The following is an 18,782-nucleotide window of genomic DNA, read 5'->3' on the forward strand; positions in this document are numbered from 1 at the left end:
AAAAGAAATTTAGACAGAAACTCAGTACTGCAGAGTGATGGCAGGTGCCACAACTAAGTGCTGACACAAACTGTTAGAGGAGTGACCACCACAACTGAAAAAGTTCCTATCTCTTGATGCAGAGTATGTGGGGTTCTTTTTAACGTAACTACTTTTCTTTTTTCTTTCTTTTCCTTTTAAAAGCTGGTTGACAGTTGTCTTAATGCCTGGTTTGGTCACTTCTACTAAAATGCAAAACGGCGTTAATAAGTTAATGTCGTACATTGGTAAAGTCTTGGCATTGTTGGTTGAGGGAAGTTAAAGCAGGCAAGGTCACTGGACCTTGAATTCTTATTGCTAGAGTGATATAAAAGCAAAACCTAGAGTCAGAGCTGTCCCAGTCACATATTTATAGACAAATGAGTAGCTGATTCAGCTCACAGAGTATAGAAACAGTTTTGGCCCAGAATTATCTTAGTAGATATTGTATGACTTGTAACTTAAGAACAATTACATTTTGACCACAAGGTGACAGTATTAATAACTAAACTGCTTATGTTATTTTATTAATTCTTTAGTCAAAGAAAAAGAATTATGAGGCAGTTTAACCATTTAACTTTTTACTCTTGAACTAGATGTGCACTTGGATTTGGAAGACCGCCTGGCAAAATTTATGAAGACAGAAGAAGCCATTATATACTCATATGGATTTGCCACCATAGCCAGTGCTATTCCTGCTTACTCTAAGAGAGGGGACATTGTGTTTGTGTAAGTAATCTTTACTGACATTTCTTATCAGAATTCCTTTGGAAATAATATTGGCCCTCCTAGAGAATTCCTTTGTTAGAGGTCATCTGCCTAAAATAATATTGATTTTTTTTTTTTTCATTTTTAAAGAAATATATAGTCACCCAGCCAAGTAGTTCTGCAGAATTAGTGAGACCTCCACTGGAAGGATGCCTTAAGGTGTCGGTACTTTGTTATCTGCCATTATGATTTTATTTATTGATGTTGGGAAGGCCAAACTTATGTAGGACGGGACCAGCCCTCTGTTTTCCCTGTGCAGCTCTGTGACAGTGTGGTGTCCTTGTGAGTCCATGGTCGTAGCCCACATAGCCACTCATACTACCTGATAAAGTCACCCCACTTCTCAGCACCCTCGCTGCAACTCTTGGTCTCTGCTGATCTTGCTTCATGGCTTGTTAAGAATATAGAAGTCATGAGTTGCAGACTTCCTTAACTTCCCAGGAACAAATTACACACTTGCATACATGTGCACTAGATGTATGGTGTTGCTTTTTACTGTGGAGGGGAAGAGCAGAGAGGAGTAGAGTGAGGGCTGGCATAGCCCAGGCACCTGGTTATACCCGTCAGGAGCACCTGCCACTAGCCCGAGCCTCTGTTATCTTTTGAGTGGACTATTAAATGACTCTCTTAATTTAGGTTTCAGAGTGACTTTTGTTTCCTCTTTTCCTTTTTGACACCATAGCCAGACACTCCATTTAAGAGCTTCCATTGTTCCTAAAATAAATATCCAAGTTCTTATTACGATCTTGTACATTCTAGACTACTGTTTTAGGCCCGTTTTCTGCCATTTCCCCTTAGGTGGTCATGCTGTGTAGCCTTACCAGCCTTATATGCTAGTTTCCCCTCAAGGCCTTTGCACGTGCTAAGACCCTAAGTCCCTACGCCTAGAACACTGTTCCTCCTCTCATCTCCTACTTAATTCCTGCTCATCCTGCACACATACCACCTCTGCAGGAAAGCCTTCCCCAAGCTCTCAGACCAGGTCAAGACCCCTTGCTGCATGTGGAGAAAATTTTACAGCCAGAGGAGTTTGGTATCCTTGTGAATCCATGACCATGCAGGCATTTACGTGCCTGTCAAAATCACTGTTTCTCAAGCCTCGCTTAACTTACATATGCAGGTGTGTGCGTGTGTGCTCATGTGCGCCCGCACCGTCTGCTCTTGGCTCAGCTTGCCTCACGCTCACTGTACTCTTTTACACCACTTTCAACAGTTCATACCAGCCCGTTGCCTAGGATAGCATGTGCCATTTAGTGGTGCTCAATAAATACCTTCAGTAAGAGAATGAATGGAGGCTGGAGCTCAAAAGAGGGGTCCAAGTGACTGGACTTCAGAGCCCAGCTCACCTCAGTCCCTGTACCATCCTGTTGCTTCTCACTCACTGTCGGAGCACCTGTAGTGCAACAAGCTCAAGCACACGCTGCAGGGCTGGCTCTTCCTGGGGGTTTTCAGCGCGCTTGTGTCCCATTCTTCCCCACAGCCCTGTGACAGTTACCTGGGAGCACTCCAGCACATGGCCTGGGCCTGAGTAGAATTGTTTCCCAATGTGACCATGAAAATGAATGTTTCTATTAATTTCTTGCACATAGTTTAAAAAATCAATAATAATAAAGACTCATCACAAATTTGAGAGCCAGTGATTTAAACAGTGATTCTAGGTTTTTAATAAAGCATAGATGCAGACAACTACAATACAGTGTCAGCCAATATCGCTTTATACAAGCCCCCACCATAAATTCCTTTTTGAGTTTAAAGTCCAGAAGAAGTTTACAGTTACAGTTGAACTTGTATGCTTCCTTTGTCAGATAATAAATACTATATTGTCCTTTTGGTTTTCACTGCTAGGAAACCTAGTCTAAACTCACTTTCAAATCTTACGCCTGGTGTCTTAGAACTTCAGTTTCTAATGAGTCACTAGACAACTTAATTATTCCCTTATACATGATTTTAAATATTCCACCTGAAATTCATTTGAAAGTAGGAACACTAGAGGTAGAAATGGTGTTTAGTAAATTATTTGATAAATTGTTTTTGATAATTTCATTAGGCATAGACAATATGTTCGATGTTTTATTTTCTTTCTTTTGTAGTAAACAGTGATAATGCTTTGCCAGTAGGTCTCAGAACAATGGTTGTTTATATACGTAAGTCTTTCCTTGTCACTCTGTCTTTATATTACTTTGTGTACCCTTTTCTAATGAAATGTTTTATATTGAGATAATTGTGGATTCACATACACTTGTAAGAAATAATACAGAGATTTTATGTGCCCTTTACCCAGTCTTCCCCAATGGTCACCTCTTGCAAAACTGTAATACAGTTTGAAAAGTGGGATGTTGACATTGATAAAGTCAAGATAATCCCTCTTGTTGCCACACCCATATCCCTTCTACCCTACCCACTCTTTAGCCCCTGGCAACTACTAATAGTAGAAACAATTTTGAGTTAGGTAAGATAAAATTTCTCTTATGGTGGGTGATTTTAAAGACTCAGTGAGCTAGTCAACAGGTACTTATTGAGCTCCAACTTTGCAGGAATGTTAGGGAGTATGGACACTTCTTTGGATATTTCCAATCTTTATTTTTTGTCCGTGCCACGTGATTGGCAGTATCTTAGTTCCCCGACTAGAGATCGAACCCTTGCCCCCTGCAGTTGAAGTGTGCAGTCTTAACCACTGGCCTGCCAAGGATGTCTGGATATTTTCAAGTTGGAAAAAATAAAACCTCACAAAAACACCAGAAAGGATAATCCTTAAAAGAACAAAACAGGTACAGAGTTTCATAGGTGCCTAGTCTCTCTCATTCTGTGACTGTGCGTTTTGGTAAAATATAAGAGTTTGCCCACTTTCACACAGAACAAAAGAGAAAATGCCAGAATTTTCTTGTGAGTACCAAAGCTCATGGCCAAGGCAGGAGAGACACTGATTAGGGAAATGAGACTTGAAAATGAGAAAAAGAAGAATCACAGGTGACAGATGTACCAAGAGAAAAATAGAATGGCTTAAACTTAGGACAAATGATCAGGAAAAATGGAGAGAAATAAGACATCTGCAAAGACCAAAAATAAAACCAAGTTCATAATGAGCAAATCAAGGGAGGAGGAAATGTCGTAACACACAAAGACAGTCATTCACTGTCCTCAAAGTACCATTTCTGAACCATTAGAGAAGAAATTAAAGTATTCATGTGGCTATAAAGCATGAAGCTGTCCTTCTGATGGTTTGGTATTAGTTGTTCCTGGAGAACTGAGACTACCCTTATGGGCCTCTATTGCTCTCCAGGTAGGAAACCTCTCACTACCTGCATACCCTCAGGTCCTTGAAGTGTTGGTGGAAAAAACTTTATGCTTGACATTTGAACATCCAACAAAGAAAATTAATCTTCCCATAAAACTAACAGGAGAGTCAAATTGATTTTAGGATTTTTTCTTTTTTCATTTTTTAAATTGAAGGCTAGTTGATTTACAATGCTATGTTAATTACTGCTCTACAGCAGAGTGATTCAGATATATATATACACACACATTCTTTTTTAAAAACAGTCTTTTCCATTATGGTTTATCATAGGATATTGAATATATTTCCCTGTGCTATACAGTAGGACCTTGTTGTTTATCCATTCTATATATAAAGGCCTACATCTGCTAACCCCAGCCTCCCACTCCATCCCTCCCCCAGCCTCCTCCCCCTTGGCAACCACCAGTCTGGATTTTTCTTAAAAAGAAATCATCCATTGTGTATTTCTAAATAATATGATGTGTTTCTGAATACGAGTAAATCAATCTGAGGAGAAAAGTGAAGGACCTAGAGGATAGTCGTGGAGACCAGGATTAGTCTTAGGCATGCTGAGAAAGTAAGGAACATTTAACTGTCTCTTCCTACTGTGTCCCTCTCTTCTCCTTGGTGAGTGCTATAGACTGAATGTTTGTGTTCCTCCCTCCCCAAATTCATACGTTGAAAGCTAATCCCCAATGTGATGATATTTGGACGTAAGTGCTTTCAGAGATGATTTAATCTTGAGGATGGAGCCCTCATGAATGGGATTACCAGCACACTTTGGCGATACTGTGGGTTTGGTTCCAGACCACTGCAATAAAGAGAATATCACAACAAAGCAAGCCACACAATTTTTTTGCTTTCCCAGTGCATGTAAAAGTTATGTTTACACTATACTGTAGTCTATTAAGTGTGCATTATGTCTAAAAAAATGTACATACCTTAATTTAAAATACTTTATTGCTAAAAAATGGTAACCAGCATCTGAACTTTCAGCCAGTCACAATCTTTTTGCTGGTGGAGGGGTTTGCATGCATGGATGGCTGCTGACTGATCAGGGTGGTGGTTGCTGAAGGTTGGTGTGGCCGTGACAATTTCCTGAAATTAAGACAACAATGAAGTTTGCTACGTCGATTCACTCTTCCTTTCATCAACATTTTCTCTGTGGCATGCAATGCTGTTTGATTGTATTTCACCCACAGTAGGACTTCTTTCAAAATTGGAGTCAGTCCTCTCAAACCTTGCCACTGTTTTATCAACTAAGTTTATGTAATATCCTAAATCCTTTCTTGCCATTTCAACAATCTTTGCAGTGTCTTTACCAGGAGTAGATTCCATCTCAATAAACCACTTTCTTTGCTCATTTAAGCAACAACTCCTCATCTATTAAATTTTTATCAAGGAGTTGCAGCAATTCAGTCACATTTTCAGGCTCCAGTTCTAATTCTGGTTCTCTTGCTACGTCCACCACATCTGCAGTTACTTCTTTCAATGAAGTCTTGAACCCCTCAAATCATCCATGAGGGTTGGAATCAACTTATTCCAAAATCCTGTGTATGTTGATATTTTGGCCTCTTCTTATGGATCATGGATGTCTTTAATGGCATCTGGAATGGTGAATCCTTTCCAGAAGGTTTTCAATTGATTTTACTCAGATCCATCAGAGGAATCACTGTCTATGGAAGCCATAGCCTTACAAAATGCCTTTCTTAAATAATGACTTGAAAGTCAACATTACTCCTTGACCCATGGCTGCAGAATGGATGTTGTGTTAGCAAGCATGAAAACATCATTAATTTCACTGTACATCTCCATCAGAATTTTTGGGTGATCAGGTGCATTGTCAATAAGCATTCATATTTTGAAAGGAATTTTTTTTCCTGAGAAGTAGGTCTCCACAGTGGACTTATATTCAGTAAACCATATTTTTATACAGATGTGCTGTCATCCAGGCTTTGTTGGTCCATTTAAAGAGCTCAGGCAGAGTCAATTTCGTGTAATTCTTAAGGGCCCTAGGATTTTTGGAATGGTAAATGAGCATTGGCTTCAACTTAAAGTCACCAGCTGCATTAACCCCTAACAAGAGAGTCAGTCTGTCCTTTGATGCTTTGAAACCAGGCATTGACTTCTCCTCTATATCTATGAAAGTCCTAGATGGCATCTTCTTGCTTGCAATAGAAGAGCATTTCATCTACATTAGAACTGGTTGTGTAGTGGAGCCACCTTCATTAATCATCTTAGCTAGATCTTCTGGATAACTTGCTATAGCTTCCACATCAGCACTTGCTGCTTCCTCTTGCACTTTTATGTTATAAAGAAGGCTTCTTTCCTTAAACTTTATTTGCCAGCTTCTGCTAGGCTTAATTTTTTCCTGCAGTTCCCTTACCTTTTTCACCCTTCATAGAAGTGAAGAGAGTTAGGGCCATCCTCTGGATTAGGCTTTGGCTTAAGGGAATGTTGTGGCTGGCCTGATCTTCTATCCAGACCACTACGTATTCATTCAGCCAGTCTGTGTCTTTTTGTAAAATTTACTTATTTTTATTTTATTTTTTAAAATTTATTTTTGGCTGTGTTGGGTCTTTGTGGCTGCATGTGGGCCCTCTCTAGTTGTGGTGAGTTGGGGCTACTCTTCATTGCAGTACATGGGCTTCTCATTGTGGTGGCTTCTCTTGTTGCAGAGCACAGGCTCTAGGCGCGTGGGCTTCAGCAGTTGTGGCACATGGGCTCAGTAGTTGTGGGTCACAGGCTCTAGAGTGCAGGCTCAGTAGTTGTGGTGCACGGGCTTAGTTGCTCCACGGCATGTGGGATCTTCCCGTACCAGGGCTTGAACCCACGTCCCCTGCATTGGCAGGTGGATTCTTAACCACTGCGCTACCAGGGAAGACCCAGTCTGTGTCTTTGGGTTGGAGTGTTTAATCCATTCACATTTAAGGTAATTATTGATATATGTGTTCCTATTACCATTTTCTTCATTGTTTTAGGTTTGTTTTTGCAGGTATTTTTCTTTTCTTGTGTTTCCCACTTAGAGAAGTTCCTTTAGCATTTGTTGTAGAGCCTCGTTTGGTGGTGCTGAATTCTCTTAGCTTTTGCTTGTCTGTAAAGCTTTTGATTTCTTTGTCGAATCTGAATGAGATCCTTGCTGGGTAGGGTATTCTGGGTTGTAGGTTCTTCCCTTTCATCACTTTAAATATATTGTGCCACTCCCTTCTGGCTTGCAGAGTTTCTGCTGAGAAATCAGCTGTTAACCTTATGGGAGTTCCCTTGTATGTTATTTGTCATTTTTCCCTTGTTGCTTTTAATAATTTTTCTTTGTCTTTATTTTTTGTCAGTTTGATTACTGTGTGTCTCGGTGTATTTCTCCTTGGCTTTATCCTGCCTGGGACTCTCTGCACTTCCTGGACTTGGGTGGCTATTTCCTCTCCCATGTTAGGGAATTTTTTGACTATGATCTCTTCAAGTATTTTCTCAGGTTCTTTCTCTCTCTCTTCTCCTTCTGGGACCCCTCATGCGAATGTTGGTGTGTTTAATGTTGTCCCAGAGGTCTCTTAGGATGTCTTCATTTCTTTTCATTCTTTTTTTCTTTATTCTCTTCTGCAGCAGTGATATCCACCATTCTGTCTTCCAGGTCACTCCTCTGTTCTTCTGCCTCAGTTATTCTGCTATTGATTCCTTCTAGTGTATTTTCCATTTCAGTTATTGTATTGTTCATCTCTATTTGTTCTTTAATTCTTCTAGATCTTTGGTAAACATTTCTTGCATCTTCTCAAACTTTGCCTGCATCCGTTTTTTGAGGTCCTGGATCATCTTCACTATCAATATTCTGAATTCTTTTTCTGGAAGATTGCCTATCTCCCCTTCATTTAGTTGTTTTTCTGGGGTTTTATCTTGTTCCTTCATCTGGGACATAGTCCTCTGTCTTTTCATTTTGTCTATTTTTCTGTGATTGTGGTTTTCATTCCACAGGGCTGCAGGATTGTAGTTCTTCTTGGTTCTGCTGTCTGCCCTCTGGTGGATGAGGATCTCATTTTAACTGTGTTTTATCTTATTTGGAGCTGGTGATCTTCTTGGATGTGTAAGTTAATAATTTTCAGCAAATTTGGGATGTTTTCAGCCATTTAAAATATAGTTTTTCTGTTCCTTTCTCTCTTTCCTCTTTTCTGGTACTCCTATCACATATATTTTGGTATATTTGATACCAAATGTCCACATTTCTCTGAGGCTCGGATATTTTTCTTCATTCTATTTTTTTCTGTTTTTCAAATTGTATAATCTCTATCCATTTATGTGTCTTCAAGATTGTTGAGTGTTCCTTCTCTCAGTTCAAATCTACTGGTGAGTCCTTCCAATGAATTTTTATTTTTATTAATATTTATACTACTTTTCAATACCAAAATTTCCATTTTTTAAAAAATAATTTCTGCCTCTTTATTGGTATCTCTGATGAAACTGTGTCTTCATATCAGGCTTTACTTCTTTAAGCATGATTTACTTTAGTTGTTGATATATTTTTCAATGGTTGTTTTGAAGTCTTTGTCTGTTAAATCTGGTCCTTCTCAAAGTCAGTTTCTGTTGCTTGCTTTTTTGCCTGAGTATGTGTCAAACATTCCTCTTCCTTTGCACTTCTCATATGGTTGTTTTTGTTGTTGTTGAAAGCTGAACATTTTGGGTAATGTATTATAGCAACTCTGGATACTGATTCCCCTCCCTGCTCACCTGGCTTGTTGTTATTTGCTTTTTTATTTGTTTTGTGACTTGGCTAAGATTATTTTTGTGAAGTCTGTTTCTTCCACAGTGTGAAGCAGTGTGAAACCTCAGAGGGTCCATGAATGGGTTCATGGAGCTTCTCACATTGTCAACCTGGAAATGGACTTTATGTGTTTTGTCTACTACTAAGATTTTTCTTGTGTTTATCTTGAATAATTAAACAAATTGGAAATAGCAGCGTTTAGTATTCTGATTTTCTCTTTTCTTATCCTAAACATGTTCCTTTTTAAAAATAGCATTTTTTTTTTTTTTAAGATCATGATTTTAATGGCTGCTCTGCCATTTTACTCTGTTGGTACAACCAATTCTCTAGGGAGGCCCTTAACCATTCTTGCTGTTACAGTTTTCTGTCTTCTTTGCTCTGTGATCCTATGCTCTGTTAGCAGAGTTGTCATTCTAAAGCAAAGATATGATCTTTACCAGGGTTCTGTTGTATATAAGCAAGGCTACTGGCTATGGTGACATATGGCTCAAGCTACTCACTTCCAAGGTGCTGGTCCTGAGTGCAGGATGCAGTTCCACAGCCTTATCTTGGCGCTTAAGACCTTCACATACTACCCCAGCAACTTCTTTAGCCTTTCTCACTAATGAATCCTTCATTTTCTACCTGTATGGGCACTTGCCCTCCCTTGCGCTACCCCAAATATTCTTGCCTCTGTGCTGTGGTTTTGCATTATGTTACCATAAATTCTTATCTCCCTTCTGTTACTGTTAGAGAATTACTGCTACAGACGTTTTCCTGGGGCTTCCAGCCAAAAACTCTTCTTTCTCTCCTATACTGTAGTAGGTCTTTGTGATGAGTATTTTCTAGGGAGATTTATGCTCAGTCAAAATGATCACTTTAGATGACTGTAGTCATTTAGTAATTACTTTAGGTGTCTGGTCATTCTCTCCTATTTCCTTCCTCCTTTTTATTTGTTAAAGACCTCCTCTGTGCCTAGCACCTCGCTTTGGAAGTGCTGGCATACCTTTTACACCATTAGAATAACAGTGTAGAGAAATGGACCTACATTAATTTTCTTCCTAGGGCAATCATTGTGGTTTTTCAAGCATAACATCCTTGTTTTTCATTAATTAAAACACATGGAATGTTTTATTCTTCATAAAAGACCTTGGTTGTTACTGGCAATTATTTAATTTTTTCAAAAATAAAAACAATGTGGGGGTGGTATGGGGTATCAAGCAGCGAGTGTCCCCTTCAAAGAATAGCAAGAAGCAGGACACCGTGAGACCTGACTGTTTTGGGTGTAGATGTGGCAGCTTCTTTTTATGAAGTCTAAAAACAGTTTTATCCTGTAGACAAAAGGAGAAAAAAACTTTAGAGACACAGATATTAACAGGTAACTCTGTATTCATTAAATAACTATGCATAGGATTGTGACCCAGTAGCTTACAGATCAAAATTTGAGTCAGGCTACAAGCCTGCCTCCTTCAGGATCACCTCATAGGCTATTTTTCAAGTATGCTTCTGATGTTGGTGGAGAGGGCAGGTGTATCAAGAAGAAGGAACTAATTAAATACTTTGTTACTGCCATGTTTAGTGAAATTGAGATAAATTCTCGCCAGGAACGTTTTTCTTTATTAACTTGACCTTAAACGACTTTTTCTCTGACTCTACCCAGGACATCTTAAAAGCCTATGCCATTTTCTCCCTACAAAATATGCCTAAAAGGATCCCAAAATAGTACAGACTATCAAGACAGAGATGTCTTCTGTTTGCTCTTTGGGTGGAAGGTTTTTAAGCACTACAAACTTTGCTAACAATCTGATGCCCAATGCCTTAGGTAAAGGGTAAAGGCACTTAAGCGTAAAGAAGGTAACGCACTGTAAAGATGCCCAGAGATGACATATTAATCTGCTTGGGCTGCTTTAACAAAACACTACCGACTGGGTAGCTTAAAGAATAGATATTTATTTCTCATAATTCTGGAGGCTTAAAATCTAGCATCAAGGTGCTGGCAGATTCAGTTCCTGGTGAGGACCCTCTTCCTGGCTTGCAGGTGGCCACCTTCCTGCTGTGTCCTTACACAGTGGAGAGAGAGTGCGCAAGCTCTATCTCTTCTTATAAGGACACTAATCCCATCATGGGGGCCCCACCCTTATGACCTCATCTAAACTTAATTTCCTCCTAAAGGCCTGCCACCAAATAGCATTACTTGCGGGCTTCAACATATGAATTTGGGGAGTACATAAACATTCAGTACATAACAGGTGATCGCCCCCACATTTATCATTGGATTTTAAGATAATCATAGAGCCCACATCCCCAGCTAATGTAGGATGTGTGCACCTGTACACTGGGAGAGGGTTAACAACTCCTCTCTGAGAATCAGAGTTCAATAGTCCTGAGAGAAAACTTGGCAGGCAGGAAACTCTCTCTCTTTCTCTCTCTCTTTCCTCTCAGGCCTCTTTTGGGATATAATCAACATACCATGCAATTAATCCATTTCAAGTGTACAGTTCAACAGAGGAGTCCCTTTGTAAGTGTTGCGGGAAGGCTATTCTTAAATGAAACAAAAATGTGATAAAAGAGAATGTTTGGGGATCTTTCTCACATAAAGAGAATTGATTAGTGACAATGACACCACCAGCTCAAAAACAGGAACACTGATGCTGTGAACTAGACACCTAGGTGATTTTGTGAGAAATGCTTCATAGATAATTCTGAATGAATGTTGGCTGTTGTTCTTTGTTGGTTTAAATATAGGTCTTGGCCACTTGTATGCTTATATTGTTTTGGATGTTTTCTTGTATTCAGTTCAATTCAAAATGGGGTTATTTGCGATTGAACAAAATGGGGGATAATTTCACTGTGGGTCTAACATTTGGCTAGGACACAGGTAAGATGAATGTTATGAGAAAGATAGAGTGGAGGCATTGGCTAGGTCCACACTAACTAAGTCTCTAACAGGAAAACTTCTGTGTTTAGTTTGGAGTTTTGTAATGTAGACTCTAATTCCATTGTCCGTCTTGTTTAGGCTGCTTTGGGGGGATGGTGACTGTCTTCTTCCCTGTACTCTGTGTGCTCTCACTACCTGCTGCCTCTGTACACAGACAGGCAGCTGCAATAATGAGGTGTAATAAATCAGGTGCTGAGCTCATGGCAGGAGTTACAAATTATTCAAGACTTTCACAGGGGAGCTTGGACTAAGACTATCCAGGTAATGCTGCAGTCAATCACAGAGTAGAAACACTGCCTCAGTCTGCCAAGCGAAATCAGAGAAGGCTGTCTCAGAACATTGCCAAGCGACCCTGTGGTGGGTGAAAGCAGCATGAAAATCATAAGGTGATAGGATACTATTTGGGCTGCCTCTCCTAATGGAAATTTTGAGTGTATTACCTGGACTTTCCCTCTTTTCTAGCAGAAACAATTGTGATAAAATTACCTTGGAAGAACATTGGAAGTTTATTTTTGAGACTAGTCATCTCTTGTTCAATAGTAAGTGAATTTCACTGTGCTTGAAGTATTATAGTCAGTTTGAGTTATAAACAAACGCAAAACACATTGTCTTTAATTAGGAGATTCAAAAATGCCAATATTTTCTTATTTCTATCCCTCTTGTCAAGGAAACAGAAACTGCACATTGTAATATAAAAATCAGAATTACTCATTTGTTCATGGTCACTTACCTTCAAGTGTCTGAAGGAGGAGGGGAAGTATTGTTGACAGGTGGGTCTCCATGAAAAGTTACATGTTTAAATAAGTTGTTTCAACCTAATTATATAGCATTTGTACTTTTAACTGATGCCTTTAAAATTAATGTCAAATACAAAAAAGTGTTATGTTAATCAGAAGTCCTCAGATGCTGGCCCTAGTAGCAGGGAATAGTTTTGGAACAAGGAACACGCTTATTACCTTATTATCCTTATTACCTACTTTAGTAATTCACGTGGCAAGAGTACTGTACTTAGCCTGTGTGGTAAAAATGTTAAGTTATCAATACAGGTGCTGTATAAACATGTTTATTGATAAAGCTAGTATGTTTAGAGTTTAGAGATTTCTATATGAAATTAGGAATATTTACACTGTGAATAGTGAGAAGTGAGAAGAAAGGATCTTTCAGTTGTGAAAATTAGATATTTGGAGTCCTAAATGTTAAGACATTGTTAAATTGATGACTACAACAAGTCTCCATTTCCTGTAGACACACCTCTTTGAAATACATGGCTTTACTGTCCATCTTTTTAAGAGGTAGAGTCTTTTATCCCGTTTATTTACCTAGAATGGCCTTGTGACTGGCTTTGACCAAAAGAATGTGGAGTGAGGAATATTTGTGACAATCTGATCTAGGACTCAAGGGGACTTTTGACTTCCTCTTACCCCATAGAATGTAGTGTGTCTGTGTGAGGAAGCTTGGTAGAGCCTCATAAAGGGTGAGACCACGTGGAGCTGAGATGGGATCTTCCAGCTGAGGTCCCTCTGGATGAATCAGTCCCCAGTTGAACAGCCACATGAATAATCTCAGATGAGACAAGCAAAAGAACTTTTCAAAAGTTCTTTTCACAACTTGAGCCTGGCCCAAATAGAATTGTGAGCAAATATAATCCTGTTTTAGCCCCTTCTGGCGTACTTTGTTATGCAGTGATAGATACCTAACACAGTTATTCTAAATGCCAGCATGCAGGGTTAAGTCTAGTAAAAGGACTAAGAATTCATGATCTTGCTCTTTGTTTCTCTTAAATGCTCCATTTAACTAGTTTTCTGTTTTTGATCAACTGTTGTAAGGTACTACATGGTTAGGAAAGCTCAGCATTATCAACTTACAATCAGCTGTTCTTAAGGCATTTTATGTATTAGCCAATCCCACTATATGACTCCCATTACCTCCCTGTGTTTAATAATACCTCTCCTTCCAGTCTGGCGTCCTCTCTTTGTAGACAAAAAGACTACAGGGTCTATCGTTTGTTGATCTTTCAGTCTCCGGTTCTCAGTAGAGTGCCTTCCACATGTACTGTTCAGTGGGCGATTATTGATTGATTGGGTACATCTTTGTTGTGCTTCTGCCAGAGTCTATGGTCTTTGCTGGCAGGTAACTCATTCTCTGACTCCAGGATCCAGATAACTGCCTGGCCCATGGCAGATAATCAATGCATTCTTGGGATTGATGGATGCCTTTTGCTTATTTCTCTAATCTCTGTCAAGGAAAAGTAGAGGAAAGTTATATACAAAAATAAATGATTTTACTTTTGTGAGAGCCAAAAAAGTACAGTGTGAATCCATCACCTTCAATGAATTCCTGGCTCAGACCACTGCATGTTAAATGGTAAAGTAACTGCAAGTACTCTAAGACTTCTGCAGTGAGAAGGGGAGCACCATTTCAGGAACAGATAATTGTAAGTTACCTTTGGTTTTTTTTTTAAATTTATTTTTAATTTATTTATTTAGTTTATTTATTCTTGGCTGCACTTGGTCTTCACCGCTGTGTGCAGGCTCTCTCCAGTTGCGGCGAGTGGGGGCCGCTCTCCGTTGCGGTGCACGGGCATCTCATTGCGGTGGCCTGTCGTGTTGCGGAGCACGGGCTCTAGGCGCGTGGGCCCCAGCAGTTGTGGCACTTGGGCTCAGCAGTTGTGGCTCGCAGGCTCTAGAGCGCAGCAGGCTCAGTAGTTGTGGCGCACGGGCCCAATTGTGCCGTGGCATGTGGGATCCTCCCGGACCAGGGCCTGAACCCATGTCCCCTGCACTGGCAGGCGGACTCCCAACCACTGTGCCACCAGGGAAGCCCTGTAAGTTACCTTTTAAAATCTCCAGTTGGTGCATATGTTTAAAAGTGAAATATGCATTGCTAGTGGGCTCCATCTCACAAAAGGGAGAGCTTCCTGCTCTTCCTGTCAGTGCCTGACAGTTCATGTTTTTCTTAATACTCATCAGTATGCCCTCTGTCCCCTACTAGAATAGGTGACTTTAAGAAGAGGACCTCCACTGTGATGATGATGGACTGGAAGGGTTCTGAAGGAGATGTGAGAACAAGTTGCCTCACTTCCGTTCTGAAAGTGAGCAAGAAGCACAGCCAAGTAGTCGGGAAGAGCCAGCAGGGCTCTTGGGTTGTAGGCATTGTCCCATTGTGTTCAGAAAATCCCCTCTGGCTTTGTTGGATATTCCCTGTTAGATTCTTTAAAGTAACAAAACAACCCTCTGTTTTGAGGAAGAGAGGAAAGTGACTGATGTGTGACGTATGGACTGCCCACATACTCATTAAGGGTCATATAATGTATGCAGTCAAAACTTTGGAATTAATGAAAAGAATGTTGGTGGTAGAGATTTAGGAAGGATCTAGAAGCAGGTACTCTCTTCAGGGGGTTGCACGTTCTAGTGACCACCTAAAGAGCTAGAACTCACGCACGTGAATCATTAGCATCAGGCCAGTGAAAGAGGATTCTGGGAACAAGCCCGCTCTGAAGATGGAAAAGCATTCCTTTTACCAGATAAGTATGACCCTAGGCCTAAATGAAATACATTTAGATCTCACTTAGATTGTGACCTCCAGATGTCTGAATTAGGAAAATTACAAGTTTGCTGGATGTTCCTAGTTCAATATGGATTGAGGGGATAAACATCACATGCAAAGATTTTTGGAAAGTACAATTTGATGACCTCAGCATGCGAGGCATAGACCAGAATTCCAAATCTCACAGATGTTTTCTTTTGGCTGATATTAAAAATAGTCCTTCCAAACTTTGTTTTGGTTTGTTCTCACCTTTTGGCTATTGTGAATAGTGTTGCTATTAATATTTATATAGAAGTTTTTACTTACACACCTGTTTGGAATACATACCTACGAGTAGAATTGCAGTAATTCTAAGTTTAATTTTTTTAGGAAACGTCAGACTGTTTTCCATACTGATTGTACCATTTTCTATTCCCACTAGCATTGGACAAGGGTTGTGATTTTTCCGCATCCTTGCCAACAGTTGATATATTCCACTGTTTTGATTATAGCCATCCTAGTGGGTGTAAAGTGGTATCTCATTATGGTTTTGATTTGCATTTCCCTAATGAATAATGATGTGGAGCATCTTTTCATGTGCTTGCTGGCCATTTGTATGTCTTCTTTGGAACAGTATCTATTCAAGTGCTTTGCTTATATTATAACTGAATTGTTTGTCTTTTTGTCATTGAGCTGCACGTAGCTTGATATTTCCTGTTCTTGTCCTTTATATGAGTGAGATGGTGCAGCATGTACTCTCTTGTCATGGGTTCCTTTTGCATAATATTGTGTTTTTGTATTCATCTGTATTATTACACATAGTGGTAGAGCATTTATGCTCGTTGCTGTGTTATTTTCCACTTTACATTTGTAATTTATTCTCCTTTATGTTTTTGATGGACATTTTATAGTTTCCAGTTTTTGGCTATTCCAAATCACACTGCAATAACAATTCTAACGGCTCATAGTGAGCATTTCTGTACATGCCTGTTGGTGCTGGCAGCTGTGGAAGGATTGACTGACAGCAGTTTATACCACAAAGCAATTAGTCTGAGTGATCTGGAGCCTTGGACACAGATGTTATCATGGGTTATTATTTCTAACGGAGTTGTTTCCTTAAAGGAGGGCTCATACACTTAGCAACCACCTCTCTCTCCAGTTGAAAGCATGTTGACGTGTAGGTGTCTGCACCTCCAGGTTATAGGGTTTCTTTTTTTCTTTTTCTTTTTTTTATTGAAGTATTCTTGATTTTCAATATTATATTATCAATAGTTTCAGGTGCACAACATAGTGATTCACTATTTTTATAGATTATACTCCATTTAAAGTTATTATTATAAAATATTGGCTATATTCCCTGTGCTGTACAATAGATACTTGTAGCTTACTTATTTTATACATAGCAGTTTGTGCCTCTTAATCCCCTACCCCATTTTACCCCTCTCCCCTTCTGTCTCCCTATTGGTAACCAGTAGTTTGTTCTCTATAACTGTGAGTCTATTTCTGTTTTGTTGTATTCATCTGTTTGCTTTATTTTTTAGATTCCATATACAAGTGAGAACATACAGTATTTGTCTTTCTCTGTCTGACTTATTTCACTAAGCACAATACCCTCCAGGTTCATCCATGTTGTTACAAATGGCAAAATGTCCTGTTTTTAGTGGTTGAGTAGTATTCCATTGTATATATATATACCACATATTCTTCATCCTTTCATCTGTTGATGGACACTTAGGTTGCTTCTATATCTTGGCTAATGTAAATAGTGCTGCTATGAACTTTGGGGTGCATGTATCTTTTTGAATTAGTGTTTTTCTTTTCTTTGGATATATACCCAGAAATGGAATAACCGAATCATATAGTAGCTCTATTTTTAGTTTTTTGACGACCTCCATTCTGTTTTCCACAGTGGCTCACCAATTTACCCACCACCGTGTATTAAGATTCCCTTTTCTCCACATCCTCACCAACCAGGTAATAGGGTTTCTCAAGGTCAGAAATAGCCTTATTTTTGTTAGTTCCTCTGTCACAAACAGGATTGTGCCTTCTGTAGATTTAATAGATGCAATGGAGGCATATGGACTAGATACTTATGGAATATTAATAAAAATGAAAGATCCACATACAATAAACATCTTAAGACTTGCTAAGACATGGTGTTTTCTTTCTTTTCTGCTTGTCCCTAGAACTTTTGAGTCTGTAATTTCTTGGACTCCTGTATGGAATGCTCTTATATGCAGCTAATCAGCATCTTTAACTCCTGCTCCATGTGGATCCAGAGTGTAGACTTTCTGCAGCAGCCCTCTGTGGACATCTTTACACTAGCACTAGACAGCTATTTCTTAGCACTTTAAAAATACTTTAGATTAATAGTGATGAGAGTGGACATCCTTGTCTTGTTCCTGATCTTAGAGGAAATGCTTTCAGTTTTTCACCATTGAAGAAGATGTTTGCTGTGGGTTTTTTATATATGGCCTTTATTATGTTGAGGTAGGTTCCCTCTATGCCCACTTTCTGGACAGTTTTTATCATAAATGGGTGTTGAATTTTGTCAAAAGCTTTTTCTGCATCTATTGAGATGATCATATGAGGTTTTTTTCCTTCAATTTGTTAATAAGGTGTATCACATGGATTGATTTACGTATATTGAAGAACCCTTGTATCCCTGGGATAAATACCACTTGATTATGGTGTATGATTCTTTTAATGTGTTGTTGGATTCTCTCTGCTAGTATTTTGCTGAGGATTTTTGCGTCTATATTCATCAGTGACATTGGTCTGTGATTTTCTTTTTATGTGATATCTTTGTCTGGTTTTGGTATCAGGGTGATGGTGGCCTCATAGAATGAGCTTAGGAATGTTCCTTCCTCTGCAATTTTTTGGAAGAGTTTGAGAAAGATAAATGTTAGCTCTTCGCTAAATGTTTGATAGAATTCGCCTGTGAAGCCATCTGGTCCTGGACTTTTGTTTGTTGGAAGATTTTTAATCACAGTTTCAATTTCATTACATGTGATTGGTCTGTTTATATTATCTATTTCTTCCTGGTTCAGTCTTGGAATGTTATACCTTTCTAAGACTTTGTCTATTTCTTCCAGGTTGTCCATTTTATTGGCATACAGTTGCTTGTAGTAGTCTCTTAGGATGCTTCGTATTTCTGTGGTGTCTGTTGTAACTTCTCCCTTTTCATTTCTAATTTTATTGATTTGCATCCTCTCCCTCTTTTTCTTGATGAGTCTGGCTAAAAGTTTATCAATTTTGTTTATCTTCTCAAAGAACTAGCTTTTTAAAAAATTGATCTTTGCTATTGTTTTCTTTGTTTCTATTTCATTTATTTCTGCTCTGATCTTTATGATTTCTTTCCTTCTACTAACTTCCATGCTAGCATTGGAAGTCCTATCCACAGCAATCAGAGAAGAAAAAGAAGTAAAAGGAATCCAAATCAGAAAAGAAGAAGTAAAACTGTCACTGTTTGCAGATGACATGATACTGTACATAGAAAATCCTAAAGATGCCACCAGAAAACTACTAGAACT

At 39.1% G+C, this 18,782-nt stretch overlaps 1 protein-coding gene and 1 long non-coding RNA gene across 4 annotated transcripts in view; one reads left to right on the forward strand and one right to left on the reverse strand.

Moving 5' to 3' along the window:
- LOC309665142 (serine palmitoyltransferase 1-like) overlaps positions 1-18,782 on the forward strand; it is a 94,081-nt gene that overhangs the window by 21,825 nt on the left and 53,474 nt on the right. For 2 of the 3 annotated variants that reach the window (XM_082471380.1, XM_082471381.1), the window contains exon 6: positions 615-747. In XM_082471380.1, coding sequence (XP_082327506.1) covers positions 615-747 — 133 coding nt within the window. Of the gene's footprint in view, positions 1-614; positions 748-876; positions 1,418-18,782 lie in introns of those variants that run through there. The other variant, XM_082471382.1, reaches the window with a different exon arrangement.
- Positions 5,908-9,651, reverse strand: LOC309665170. The gene is made up of 2 exons (XR_014266263.1): positions 8,268-9,651; positions 5,908-7,694 (listed from the first exon to the last, which is right to left on the reverse strand). It is a non-coding gene; the product is annotated as an uncharacterized lncRNA (long non-coding RNA).

This window comes from Balaenoptera physalus (assembly GCF_965194825.1).
Source record: "Balaenoptera physalus genome assembly, chromosome: 7".
In the NCBI taxonomy this organism is placed as follows: Eukaryota; Metazoa; Chordata; class Mammalia; order Artiodactyla; family Balaenopteridae; genus Balaenoptera; species Balaenoptera physalus.